The following is a 14,328-nucleotide window of genomic DNA, read 5'->3' as shown; positions in this document are numbered from 1 at the left end:
GGCCACAAAGTGTTAGTAGTACCCATTCCAAGCTGGTGCCCAATATGTGTGGGGTTACACCCACCTTTTTAGATCCCCCACATGTCGACAATTTCAAACAGGTGGATCCTGTGCACCTCTTTAAAAAGTTGAGCTACACATGTCAACCCCAGCTTCATTCTTTTTTAGCCTACTTTCAGTCAGTTTTGTGTTCGAGGCATAGAAGACACATGTTTTAAATAGGTAAGGGAGCACTGCGTTGCATTTTTCTGGCACTTTGCACATTAACTGCACGCAGCGCCAGTGACAAGGTAGAGTCGGCCATCTGCAGCCGTATAATCCTATCCAACATGACCTGCACACGTTCTGTGTAGGTGCATGTCCAGCAACGCTTATAGATGGCAGCATGATCTTATTAGCGCAGTGTAGAATGGGCCACAAGACACTTAGAATAGGACACTATCACTTATAACACATTCTGTGGATTACTCAGGGTGTCCCCGTTCGAGCAGAGTCTAGCACCATTGATGCCGTACGTAGAAAGTAGTAACCGCTGTATCCTCAAAGTAATTTTGTGCTTCAAAATAGCTTATTAATCACACGGGCAAAACCTAATGCCTTTACCCCACATCAATGCAGCACCGTGCCCACAGTGCTGGAAATCATCTGTGTTTTTGCCGCACAGCTTGCTTGGTGTGCACAACCTGACTCTGGTGTAGGACTTGCCAGTGCACACAGTAGCTGGCAGGACAGTGTCAGTCTATGTATACAGTGCCTGTGGTTATATGACTTTCCTGTGTACACAACTAACCGGTAACACCGCTGAAACACACATTGCCTCTTTAGACGGCACTCAGTAGTGTTACTAAGCACATTGCTTTTCCAGCAGTCTGAGGTCTTTGAGTGGGCACTGCTCTTCTGTGGCGGTCAACGATATCTTGCAGAACACCGGTCAACGCTTGAATGTCTTCTGGTATCCAGTACGTTCTTCTTGGACATCTCATCTTCTCCAGCACCAACATGCCATTCGTTGGACATGAAGGAGCAGGGTTTCGCAAAAATTAAACCTGCTCGAATGGATACCCCCCATAATACGTACCAACAGTAAGAAGTTGTATAAAAACTAACATACACCCAACATGAACACAAGGGAAATTGCTTTGCGCATGTCTGAACACATAAATAAAATAAAAGTAAGGTGGGTGTTAAACAGGGAAGGTTTCATTATCACATAATTAAGAAATGTTCATAGTTATTTAATTTAGCTTCCTGGGTGAAACAGCCATCTTCCTAAACTTGGGTGAAGTGGGAGTGGGAAATAAGAGGAGTGAGTCTGCTCTGTCAGAAGCAGAACAGACGTGCTGTGCACCGCAGATGACATGAGAAAGTTGAAGGCCTGAACGTCGAACGACTGCCAAATGAAGTGCCCAGCGTGTACCAGAGACACATTCCGTGCACAGTATTAAAATAATGAATAGAGAATGTTACATTTTGTATCGTATGTAAATAAAGTGAGAACGAGCTGGGAACCATTACCTGGGAATAAATGCTGAACAATGAATTAGTTGAATTAAAGGTGACGTCATAGTAGTGTGACAACGCCACCTCCCAAGCCCACCAATCCCTTTGCGAGTTTTATGAAAGTTTGCAACAATTGTGGGATGGACAGGTTTTGTTTTAGGGTATAATTGGGGTGCCTATAGGGGTGTGGTTAGAACTTAGGCTGGCAGGAGAGAAAGAGGAGAGATCCGTCGGTTTGCAGAAAGGCCTAGCTGTTCCTGACCTGTCCTGTTCCTGTCCATTTACCCTTTGTTCCCTGATACTATTTCAGGGAACCTCCACCATCTCCTTGGCCGAAGGGGTGGTTTTCACTACAGCCTGATAGATTTGTATTTAGTCTAACTCGAACTCAGAATTTAACTTATAGATGTATTTTGTCTCTGAAACTTTTGTCCCTCCACCTATCCACTCTATCAACGATATATTGATATGTATTATTTAGATGAAACTATTGTCTTAATATAACCCCTCCGATAGGTGTATTATGTTTCGCATATATTTGTGCAGAAACTTTTATCTCTTACTCGATCCACTCCTTCATTGCAGAAAGTCATTGCTTGTTTGGATGAGTTTGTATTCATTTTAAGTTGCATATGTAATTTTTCCTTTCATGAGATCTAGTGTTTGTAATTTGTGACCAAATGTAGTTGAGCATTACCTTTAATATTCGAGATAAAATTGATTGTTAACTTTTACCGAGAGTCTGTGATCATTTAATTGACTAAATGGCTGGTAATTTAGTAGTAATCATTGCCATCAACTATTCAACTAATTGGTCCATCGACCAAGTGGAAGGAAGTGGATATAAAGGATTGGTTATTAAAAGAGGTCTCCTACTGAATCTATGAGAAGGAAGAATTGAATGCACATATAAATTGACCCCAGTGCATCAGGTATTATGGGTGAATGTATATGGGCCATTGTAGTAGGAGGGTATTGAGTATTGATCAATTATTTGGTGTTGCGCTAGATCAGACACATCGCAGTGGTCTTTCAGTAGACACAGTTCATCTTTTCTTGGCACTCAGCGATCTCTCAAGTAAACAGTTCTTACTCTCTGGTACTCCCCAGCATCTCATTTGACTCAGTCCCTGTACTCTGGCATTCAATGATAACCTTTAAACAAAGTTCTCGTTCTCCACTGCACACATATCAATCACCATGCATGAGGAACTTTCATTGAGTCATTGGTGCCACGGATTCCCTCACTACCACCCTTTAACAGTGCCCCCTCAAGTCTCCACAAGCGCTCTCTTTAATTTAATGAATTTAATTCGTTGTATAGCGCCGCCGCCACTCATATCAGTGTAGAGTATCAGAGCACTTTATGTCACACACACTACACAGAAACAATCAATCATAGGTGTGTAAATCAGTGTTTAGGAAATGTTAACTAAGATAGAGCACTGCAAGGTGAACGAGTCACAAGTCATCCATACTTGTAGGCAGGATAATTAAAGAGTGCTCGGTCTGGAGAAGCACCATCGGATAACTAAAGACTGGGGAAAAACCATAACGCTCCAATCTATACCTTGCAATTTGCATGCAGCTCTTGGATGATAGTGAATAGCTCACTGTTCTATGTTAGGATTATAACTTACAAATTGCAAGGAACAAAGGATTTCTCAGACAAAAGCAGTAAAACAAAAGCAGGGCTCCTCGCTAAGTCCAACACTTTTTAATATCTATGTATCGGACTTAGCGAGGGTGATAAAATCTTATGGAATTGCCCTGACAACTTACGCAAACGATACCCAATTAGTATTATCAGTACACAACAACGGAGTATCTATCGCCGCCAACTTTCATGAGGGAATGAAGGCGATAAGCTCCTGGATGTCATCAAACTGCCTCAAACTTAACTCCGACAAAACGGAGGTGATGACATTCGGGAGCTTGCACCCAGAATGGTCCCCTCAATGGTGGCCACCTCAGATGGGACCCCCCCCAACCGGTAGTCAAGGTCCGTAACCTCGGAGTCATTTTTGACAATAAACTTACTTTCATACACCACGCCAATGCTGTTGTATCATCTGTCTTCTACACTCTAAAAAAAATAAAAAAATTACTTCCTTACCTACCACAGTCCGCGGGCAAAACACTCATCAGCACCTTAGTGTTCTCGAGAACCGACTATTGTAACTTTCTTCTCCTGAATGCCCAAGAAAAGGTTCTCAACAAGCTCCAGACAGTACAAAACGCGGCGGCCAGAACCCTACTATCCATTCCTAAGTTCACTTCAACCTCAGCTCATATCAAGGAACTACATTGGCTTCCGGTTAGGAGCCGAATCAAATTTAAGGCTCTGTGCATAGCCTATAAAACTCTGAATAACGCAGGACCACAGTTTTTAAAAAGAGCTCTCCGCCCACTAGAACAACGCAGGACCCTTCGATCTTCCTCTGCCTACCTGCTGAACGTCCCTAGGACAAGAAAGGCCAGCTGGGGAGACAGATGTTTCACAACCGCCACGGCCAAACTGTGGAACACCCTACCACTTCATATCAAAACTGCCCCCACGCTCCTCAAATTCAGAAAGAGCCTTAAAACATGGCTGTTCTCATCTTCCTAACTCCCCCGTCACACCATCAGTGAGCTCTGTAAACACTAGCGCCGAGACACCCGTATGGGTATTTGCGCGCTTTAAAAATTGCAAAAATAAATAAAATAAAATAAATAATCCATTGACCTATCTACATTGTATGCACTTTGTGATCTGAATGGTACACGTTCTTTGCAGCAGGCACATTAACACTCTGTGCTACCTTACCATGAGTCAAAACTTCCACTAAAAAACCTTCGATCTCTCTAGGAAGCACATTATTCACTATAGTTATCTTGACATTTTTATTATTTCCTTAAAATTACTGGAGGCCAGGAACGCAGTAGCTGGTGCTTTTAAAACCACAATATACTTCAAACATGACTCCCCACACCTGAAGTCATCGCCTGGTGTGGTTGCACCGGCCGCACCGCCCTAGCGGGAAGGGGCAACAGCTAGTGGTGGATCCTTCTCTATGGCGGAGGAACGTTGCTCCAATTCTTTTAAGCAGTGCAAAAAAGAAACATAAAATGATAATAACCAAGTTATTATCATTTTATGCTTTGTGCTGCTTTGCGGTGGGCGGGCTGCTCTGCTCTCGGAGCAGGGCAGGGGAGGAGTGGTTTGCCCACTCCTAAGTCGCAATGATTTTGGTTGGCCCTCTCGCGGTGCCCAAATCAGTCATGTGCACTTTCCCGGTTCTCCATGCAGGCTGCATAAGAGCCTGCTTGGAGAACAAGCCCAGGACCCCAATTCTCTGGTTGAGCGACAATCCAGGATGCTCAAAACCAATCAAAACGTTGCATTGCAGAGGTGTGATTGGTCAGGGGAGCCTGGGTGCTTTCCAAGCACAACGCTGCATTGCTGTGAGTTACACAAAGAGAGCAGGAGCAGAGATGCGGGACCAGGCGCAAAGGTACATTATTTTTTTTATTTTCAACTAGGTTACCCGTCGCGCGTTGCTGCGATCTCAGAAGAAAGGAAATTTAAGGAAACTTGTTATGCTAACAGTCAATTTACATCGTGCCATTTTTATTGAAACTTATTCATTTTAATATGGAAATCATTTTAAAGTGTTGTTTTAATTCTGTTTATTTATTTGAGTGCTTGTGGATACATGGTATTTTTTGTATTTCCGTCTGGTGCGTACACGAATAAATCAGAAGGTTTTCCGACACGTGAGCTGGCCACATACAGTTGTCCATGTGAGAAGCACGGATTCTCCAAATCTAGTCCACACACTTGCAGCGATTGTCCTTGTGCTTTGTTGATTGTCATTGCAAATCGACTCGCACCGTAAACTGTAAACGTTCAGTATTGGAAAGATTAGGAGGGCCCTGGGGTGCCGATATTGAACATTTTTTTTTTTTTGCCAGAAACCTTCGCGGGAGTGTACTCAACAACTTCCCAAAGTTTTATGGCAATCGGATGAATGGTGTAGTAATGTATAAAGGACAAACAGACATACTTCGTTTTTATATATATAGAAGATATGTGCCACCCATAACTTTGTCGCCATTACATCCCACGCGACCCCCGCCATTACGCCCCACAAGAGCGCGACCAGCCCGGTCACCCACAAGCCATGCCATCCGCCACCAACTGCACAGACAAGGGAAGGGAAGGAGGGTCGGAGGAAGGCAAAGGGGGGAGAAGTACCCGAGGGAGCCAGCTAGAATAAACCCCCCCCGGTAGAGTACTTAAAGAGAAAGAAAAAGCAGCGCCTAAAAATGCGTCCAAGCTCCAGGAATCCCGTAGCAGCTGACCAATCAGAAGCAAGTGACCCACAAGAAGCAAGCAAAAGAGAGCGACAATGAAGCCAACTAATGATAAGCAATAGGTGGCACATTTACAGAAAATAATGTCTTATGCGGTCTTAGGCATCACCTAATAAATAAGAGTAAAATAGTATTTTTATGGCATTGCTCAGTATCCTGCAAAGTCCATCACCGCATAGGTCGTGAGACAAAGCGATCTCCAAAATCCACCTTCTGGCTGAAAAAGCTGACTCGGCAATCCATAGCGTAGTGGTCTGCCGTCAGACGACTCCTCCCAGGTGGGCACGACGTGCAGACCGTGGGTCCCTGCTAGTCTTTCCTAGGCTAGTTATACAATTGTTATTTTTTACTGTTCACTAAATTGCTTCCGTGAAGAACGAATGTGCAATTATTGGGCATACTTGGATTTCTGATTCAAGGAACAGCTTCTTTACACTTATTTTTTGTTGTATAAGTCCATTAACTAAATAAGTATTTAGGAAATATCTTAACCTTGCCTTTGAACAACAGAATTAACGTTAAATATTTGTAACTTATTCTCCATTGATTATTAAGCCAAACAAAAACATCGCTGCCTAGAAAGTAATGAGAACCTTCTTACCTGCAATGTCCCAGAGCTGGAGCCGGACTGTCTCGGAACTAGACCATTGCAAAACCTTCAGGGCAAAATCCACTGCAAAGAAGAAAGAAGGGGAAAGGTCAGGCAAGAAATAGACATATGATGAATTCAACAAAGAAGAATCTAGAGAAAGAAGAGGGTGCACGAAACAAATGTAAAAGGGGGCAATTAAAATAGAGTGGTAGACTCAACAAGAAGGGAATTAAAAAAATGCAAACGAAAGGGTTTTTGGAAGGGAAGGAAAACCAAGTTGAAGTGCTGCAGAAATGGGCGAGTTGACTGGGGAGCACTGGGCTGGTGACCAGTAGGGATATGAATTCAGGAGGACAGAGGTTAAGGGTAAAGGCCAGCAGGTGAGGTCAGGTGTGTGTGTGCGTGTGTGTGTGTGGAAGGGGCTAAGAATGGCGTTTTGGTTTCCAGTGGGGGAGGAGGTTAGTAGTAGGAGCAGAGTCTAGCATGGCTTGTGAGGCCCACAAGGGAAGAGATCTTTTAGGCAGGAGCAGCCTAGATGGGAGAAGGAAAACTATCCTTGAACTTGAGGCTGGGGAAAGGATGTTGTAGCTGGTGGAGCACAGGGCAGCAAGAGGCTGCCTACCTGAAGGGAAAAAGCAGTCTAGAGCAGTTCTTCTGGCATTGCAGGTGCCAATAGGATTAGTGGTGGATTTCCCTCACTACGAGCTTTGTAATTGGCTACGGATGGAGAAATGCGGGGTACGTGGATAGTGAGGATTGGATAGCTCCGACAACCTGGAATTAGATGCAACTGATTTGTATTATGACGAGGAAGCGAAGGAGCAACTAGAAAGACAAATTGGCAAATGAATGGAAAAGGATATGCAGGGATTTTGAGTGGCAAGAGGAAGGTGTTTAGCAATAAGGAGGCGATGGGTTGAGGCTAATGCGAAAGTATTTAGGTGCCTTACAGAAACGAAGTTTAAAGCCAGATGGCAAAAAGGGAAAGGAGAGTAGTGGGTCGCCAAACAAAAAGAAACAGTGGATGAAGTGGACCTGGTAGGGGTTGGAGGAAGGTAGCAACAAGTTGCGAAAAATGATGGTTAACAACCTAGGAGGAAGCTCTTATGGTGTGGGACTCATTGTTTTTTTTCCTACTCCTCACAGCCAGATTCTTCTTGGCAGTGACGGGTGGGGTTGAGGGGGGGAGGGGCATTGCACAGTCTATCTTAAATAGAGCAAACAGTGTAATGTCCTTCCTCCGATGGCCCCATACTCTGTGGGTCCGTCAGAGGAAGTATTCCGCAAATTAAGTCAACAGGGGCTCTGAAAAAGCACACTTAAATTGACAAAAAACAAAGGAATGGTCATCTGGTGATCAAAGAGGGGCATAAGTGATTAAGGTACAAAAAAAAATTTTATGAGATTTTTATTGTTTTTTCAACAGAAATTAAACATAATAAACATGACAGGAAGCGTACAACCAGCCCCGACTTCGTGTCCACATGTCAACACAAGGATGTTCAGATATATTCCTAAAGCCCAAAGTAGTCTTACCAAATGCTACATATATTGCAATGTTTGTGAGGGCAACTCCGTGCTGCATACACTAGTTCTTCTATCTTAGCACACCAATCCATAGTCTGTTGCCAGGCGTGCAAGTCTGGTGTGGTAGCGGAGATCCAATTCGGGACTATATTTTGCTTGGTAAGCAGAGTTCCCAGACCCACCAAATACCTCTTTGAGCGCTAGAAAGCCTACCCACGTCCTACAGCAATCCCAGCAGAGCAACTCAGGGTAAGCAATCCACTGGCTTTCCCCATACCACGATAGAACACTCAGGAGTCGGGACCAGTACCTGTGTATGATGGGTCATGCCCAGACAACATGATCAAAGTCTGCATCTTCAGTTCCACAGCAATTAAAATGCAGATTTTAAGAGTTAATCCACCTTCTAAAGCCGCAATGGTGTCAGGTTTGTAGGGTAAAGGACATTTATCTAGATCAGCCAGAGCGGAGATCATATGGCATGTTTCCTCGGGCCATGAGTGCCTCCTTCCATTCCCCATCTTATAAAGCAATCACCCAGAATTCCCAATGGGCACGGAGGGTGGTAAACAATTCCGGGGAGTTTATGACCAATGAACAAAAAATTTGGGAGACCCCACCTTGACCCAGGGGAGTCACCCTTAGCCTCCATGGGACTGAATTCTGGCACCTGCCCATGGAAGGATTGGTGGGACAGGAGGGCATATCAGAGTTGTAGGAATTTGAACAACAGGGAGCGAAGTAACTGGAAGTCAACGTGCAAGTCTGTGATACCCGCCATGCATGGCCTAAACATAAAATATTGATCAGGTGCCACTTCCCGAACTCCGCCAAGCTGGCCACCTGGCGGAACTGTGTGCCCCTCCAAAGGGGGTCTGGAGAGTGACCCTGCTCCCCACCCAGTCCATCTTGCACCCGACTTCAAAACTCCAAATACAATTTTAGTCAGGTCTGAGAGAGAAGGTGGGTGCGGGGAAATCGGCGACCCATGCAAGCGGTTTACAATGAGATAAAGGAAGCTTAATCTACTAAGAGGTCCTGCCAGCCATTGTCCTGCATAGCGCCCGTAAGTGGGAGCAATAAGCACTTGGGATAATTAACCAGCAGGCTGGATGCCTGGCACTGGAGATCAAGCATGCGTTGCGCTCTAGGGCACTCTAATGCAGGGTCACTCATGAATGCAGGAATAGCGTTATCTTTGGTGTAGAAAGAAATACGATCCTCCTCAATTTCATCCCCCAACTGGAACTCTTGCAATTGAGCATCGCAGCACACTCATGTCACCAGAGATTTGACCGCAAGAGAGAAAATAAGGGGTGATAAGGGACAACCCTACCTGGTGCCCAGCTGAATTAGGATCACCCGCGAAAAGCCTCAGTTTACTTGAATTCTAGCCATGGGCCAGGCACAAAGAGTTAACACATAGGAGATAAAGCAAGGGCCAAAGCCTAAACGAACAAGCGTGTCCCAGAGAAATTCCCAATCAAGGGAAACTGAAGTCTTTTTGAAGTCTATGAGGAGAAAGGCGTTAGACACCAGCAGCAGCTGATGATATGCCACCACTGCTTGTATCCTGCGTATATAGTGACGTGTGCAGGACGTGGCATACACTTGCATTGATTGAGATGGACCAGTGTGTACATGAACCGGAGAAGACAGCTAGCTAGAAATTTGTCAAAGATTGTACGCTCCGGATTAACAAGAGAGATCGGGCGATAGAGCATGCAAGACAACTATTTTCTCCTCTTTCAAATCTGCTGGGAAGTGGCCTGTGGCTATAGAGCGCTAATAAATGGGGCAACAGAGACTCTCAGAATTTCTTGTAATATCCGACGGGGAAGCCATCTGGTCCCGGAATCTTGCCGGGGTTCATTTCCGAGGGGGCTTTGTCAACCTATGCAAGAGTAATCAGTTAGTCAAATTGGCTGCATCTGCCATCAAAAGAGTGCACAACAGCAAGTCCTCAATTGCAGGGGAAGAGCTTTTGCGTGGCAGCCGAGCATATAAAGTACGATACTAGTCGGCGAACACTGAAGCAACCAGGGCCTCAGTAGCCAGTTCCCGCTTGGGTACCGGACATTAGGCACTACCCAGTCCACTAGACCGCTAGTTGTCAGCCAGTACAGAAACTTGCTCGATTTATAACCTCAGCAAAGACCCTACTCTTGGAGGCCACCCAGAACAAACTCGCCTAGTCATTGGCAGAGCTGTCGCTGAGGAAGCCTATTGAGCGCTAATGGCCACGGTTCAGTCTCTTCTACAGAGGAGCACTGTTCTGCCAGTGCTATGTGGGCTTCCAGCCCCTCAATCGGAAGTGATCTCTGCTGGTCCTGGGCTCGGAAATGTGTGGAGGGACCCCCTGCATGAATGCCTTGCCGGCAGCCCAAAGGGTACCCAGGGAGTCCACTGAATCTACGTTGAGCTCCAGAAAGACACTGAGTTCCTGCAACGCACTGAGGCATTAAATCAGTCGCTCCCTCAGCTATCTCCGCCCAGGTAAATAGTAACTGGGGCAATGTCTGAAATGCCCATAGGGAGGATTTCCGGCCACATGGTACGAAGCAGGTCAGGGGCAGTCATGAAAACAATCGATGCATGACCTGGTTTTCTATGACACAGAGGTGTAAGCGTGCATGCTAGGATTCCAGGTGCACCAATCATCACAAAGACCAAGGCAGGAAGCCCACCCGGAGACAGGAAGCCCGGGCCGAATACTATTCAAGGCCCTCAAGCAGTCAATATCAGAAGACATAGTCATATTAAACCCTCACCCACTATGGTGATACCACTGGAGAGGCCTGACAACACCTCTCTCACTGAATTGAGCATAGGACACAACAGTTGGGTAGCAACAGGGACGCTGCAAATTAAGGGCCTGCCCATTGACCGCCCCCTCTACCGCAACCTATCTGCCTTGTGGGCTGGTCACACTACGAGTAACCACTATTGGCAACCGTTTATGGATCAGGATGGCTACCTACTAGCCCCTAATATAGCTGGCAAAGTATACCCAAACTTATCCATAGTGAGCCAGAAAGGGCATCGGGAACCGGGAGGCATGTTGTTTCGCAAAAGCCAACACTGCACTCCCGCTTGAAGCAGTCATTTAAAACGCTGACACTCCACGTCATTAGTTTAAGAGCCATCAGGTTCAGGACTGGAAATACAGGTCTGGGCAATACCCACTCGGGCATTCACAGGAAAGGAGAGCCTTGGAATAGTATAAAAACAGGAGCAAACATGTCCAAACGGGCGAAACCACCAGAAACCAATGTGCCAGCATCCCTCCACCCAAACACTTCCACCCCTGAAGAATCTGTCCCCCAATAATAAAAGTCACAGACATTGAAAAACCAACTTTTGGAGCGAAACAACCTATATCTCCTGCCCCCCCGGAAATACTCAAAGAGGATATGATGCTGCTGGTACATTGATACAGTTGAATCCTAAGGGTAGCCATGGGAGCCACGTCAGGCCCAAAGCCGCCACCTCCCCTTCCCCCTCAAAGCAGAAATCAAGGCCATCAAGCCTAAAAAGGGCCGTCAGCAACAGCAGCCCCATCATCATTGTTCCGCAAGGGACTGTGGGCGTGAGTGGTGGGAGACCCACCAACCCTTATTCATCATTTGTGGGAACACGGTCGTCTGCAGGCCCCACCATTAGCGGTCTTCTTAAGGGGTTGTTCCCCCATGGAGGGAACGAGTGCCTGCACACGAGCCGGTTCTACGTTTCCCTTTCCCATGTGGCCTCAGAAGTGTGAAAAAAAGAAGGACTTAGATGTGTGAATCACTCGGAGGTGGGCTGAGAAGAGAAGTTCATCGCACACAGATTTTGCTTAACAGCTTTGACGGATTTGCGATGACGCTGCACTAGACTAGTATAGTCGGGAAAGATTAGGATCTTGGTGGACAAAGTTTGTAAAGGCCAGCTCGTAAGCATAACGGAGGACGTATTCGTCCCGAATCTCCATGCTATTTATTCATTTATTTGGAGTTTTATAGAGCGCGAACCAGACCTGTGAGGTTATCAGAGGGCTTTACAGTATAGATAGGAGGTAAACAAAGGACTTTGGGGGGGGGGGGGGAGGGGGGGGGAGGGGGGGGGGTACAGTTAGGATAAAAACAGGGAGATACATTGTACAAAGCTATGACGTGCCGTAGTCAGATGAGCCTCCTCCGATTTCAACGTGAACACAAAGTCCTCTAGATCCAAGAGGTGTCCCTCAGAGCAAGGTTTGTGACACTTTTTGACATTGCGAAGGTCCTGGAGTGACATCCACTCTGACTTCTCCAATCCTAGTCTTCAAAGCTGACTGGGAGGCCTGGATAGCTAAAAGGATGTCCATGGTGTTCGGTTGGGCTGCCAGCGAGGAAGGGGTAGTTTCCACAGTGTCCTGCTTCGATGCAGGGGGGGCACGGGCTGTGTATTTATCAATCCTGAGTTGATGCCCCGTTCGCTAGAGCAGCATCAGTGCACAGTCCTGGTCACTAAGTGGAAGAGGACTAGCTTGCACCGGGCCGCGGCCACCCCCATGGCAGCACGAGCAGTCAGATCCCACTGCGCTGTCCATGTGTGAAAGACGTGACCCACTACACCCAGAAATCACACCCTCAGGCCTGGTTGCGGATGAGGCAGAAAGAGTTATGTTTGGCCTTCGGGCCTTCAGTGATGCTGAAGTCCCCAACTAGGCCACCGTGTCCCAGGTAAAATGGGTAAGGGAGACAAAGAAAAAGTGGGGGCAGGGGGGGGCAGAGGGGTAAATAAGGGCGAAATACCAGTCTGCGACCCGGCTGACTTCCACCCAGACCCAACACAGGCGATATGTCACAAGACTCCGATGCCTTGCAGAGACAGCCATGCTGATGCAAGCTCCTATGGCCATCAGAGGCCAGAGCAATGAACCTCGAGGTGCACAAGTCCAAATTTACTCCCTGGCAATTGGGGCCTCGCAGAACCACCCAGCTGCTGGGAAGTCCGTGTGTAGGAGGGGGGGGGGGGGGGGGGGGGGGGAGGGGGGGGGGGGGGGGGAGGGGGTGGAGGGTCGCAACAGTTTAGCAGCTTTTTACAGGCCTCGTGCCTGTCCATCGGGAGAACCGTGGCTTGGGTCACAGCCCGAGAAGGCCCCCCACGAATGCCAAATGTGTGCTGTGCTGCACTGCGGCGTAGGCCCGGACCACTTTTCATCCCCACTACAGCCCTGTGGGGAGAGGACAGCACCAACAGGATCCGAACCCCCAAGGGAAGGCTAACAGACCCCCTTGTCGGGGTGAAAACTGGTGCCAGCAGCAAGATGAATGAGGAGTCTCAACCGGGGAGCCGAGAGCTCACGGAGGGACATCTGCTGACTTGGCCACGCCCCCAAGGATACACCATTTTATGTTAAAACCTACAACGGAATATCAACAGATATTAATGAAGATCCTCACAACACCTCTAGCCCCTTCGACGCTGATGACGAGCTGGGCTCGTCATGGCGTAGCCTCCTCGCACGCTGATGACGAGCCCAGCTCGTCACGTAAAGTGGGTTTTTTAAAAACCCAGCGTGCGAGCGGAATTCCGCTAGCGCGCATGCGGTTAAATCTTAACTGGACTATGGATAGGTGAAGAAATTCTTAAACCGAATTTCTGAGAACGTGGCACATCTATGTGCTGCCCAAGGTCCATAAATACTTACAAGAGGGCCCTATGAGGCCAACTGTATTAGCAGTTGACTCCATCTAAGTATCTTTGGGCAAAATCTTAGATCACTTTCTACTACAATTGGGGGCCAAAATGCTCTTCTGTTAAAAAGAGAATGGAGATTTCCTAAGGAAACTATACAACACATTTTTCACACATACTGTGCATACTAAAGGTGAATTCTCTATTTACATCAATTCCACAAAAGGAAGATATTGAAACTGTTGAATGATTAATCTTTCAGACCAATCTTGAGAAGTAAATGTGATATTACTAATGGAGATACTTAATAACGTTTTAACGCTTGTAAAGGAAATGGTACAGATTATTTATAGGTCAAGGACACTCCAATGGGCTTTGGAGCAACACCAGCCAATGAAAATTTATGTACACATTTAAGACTGTACTCATCTACAACACAAGAGAATGGAAAAATGGTCTAAGGTTACATTTAGAATAGGTTTCTGATATTTAGGACTCAGAAAGCAAGAAAATACATACAAAGGGCTAGATGTAGGTAATTCATATTTACCGACTCTTAAATACCGAATTTTACCGATTCGGTATTTAAGAGTCGGTAAATATGAAGGGGGGAGATGTAGGTAATTCCAAATTGAGAATTACCGAATCGGTAGGATTCGGTATTTACCGATTCGGTAAATACCGAATCG

The 14,328-nt window shown here is 46.4% G+C and overlaps 1 protein-coding gene across 1 annotated transcript in view; it reads right to left on the bottom strand.

The window, feature by feature from the left end:
- Positions 1–14,328, bottom strand: part of LOC147665996 (ras-related protein Rab-29-like) — a 95,820-nt gene that overhangs the window by 56,240 nt on the left and 25,252 nt on the right. The window contains exon 2 of the mRNA XM_086949340.1: positions 6,461–6,532. Within this exon, the coding sequence (XP_086805466.1) occupies positions 6,461–6,532 (72 nt within the window). The remainder of the gene's footprint in view (positions 1–6,460; positions 6,533–14,328) is intronic.

This window comes from Lissotriton vulgaris, unplaced genomic scaffold (genome assembly GCF_964263255.1).
Source record: "Lissotriton vulgaris unplaced genomic scaffold, aLisVul1.2 SCAFFOLD_2871, whole genome shotgun sequence".
In the NCBI taxonomy this organism is placed as follows: domain Eukaryota; kingdom Metazoa; phylum Chordata; class Amphibia; order Caudata; family Salamandridae; genus Lissotriton; species Lissotriton vulgaris.
Note: the sequence above shows the minus strand (reverse complement) of the source record. Positions and strands in the feature narration are given on the sequence as shown.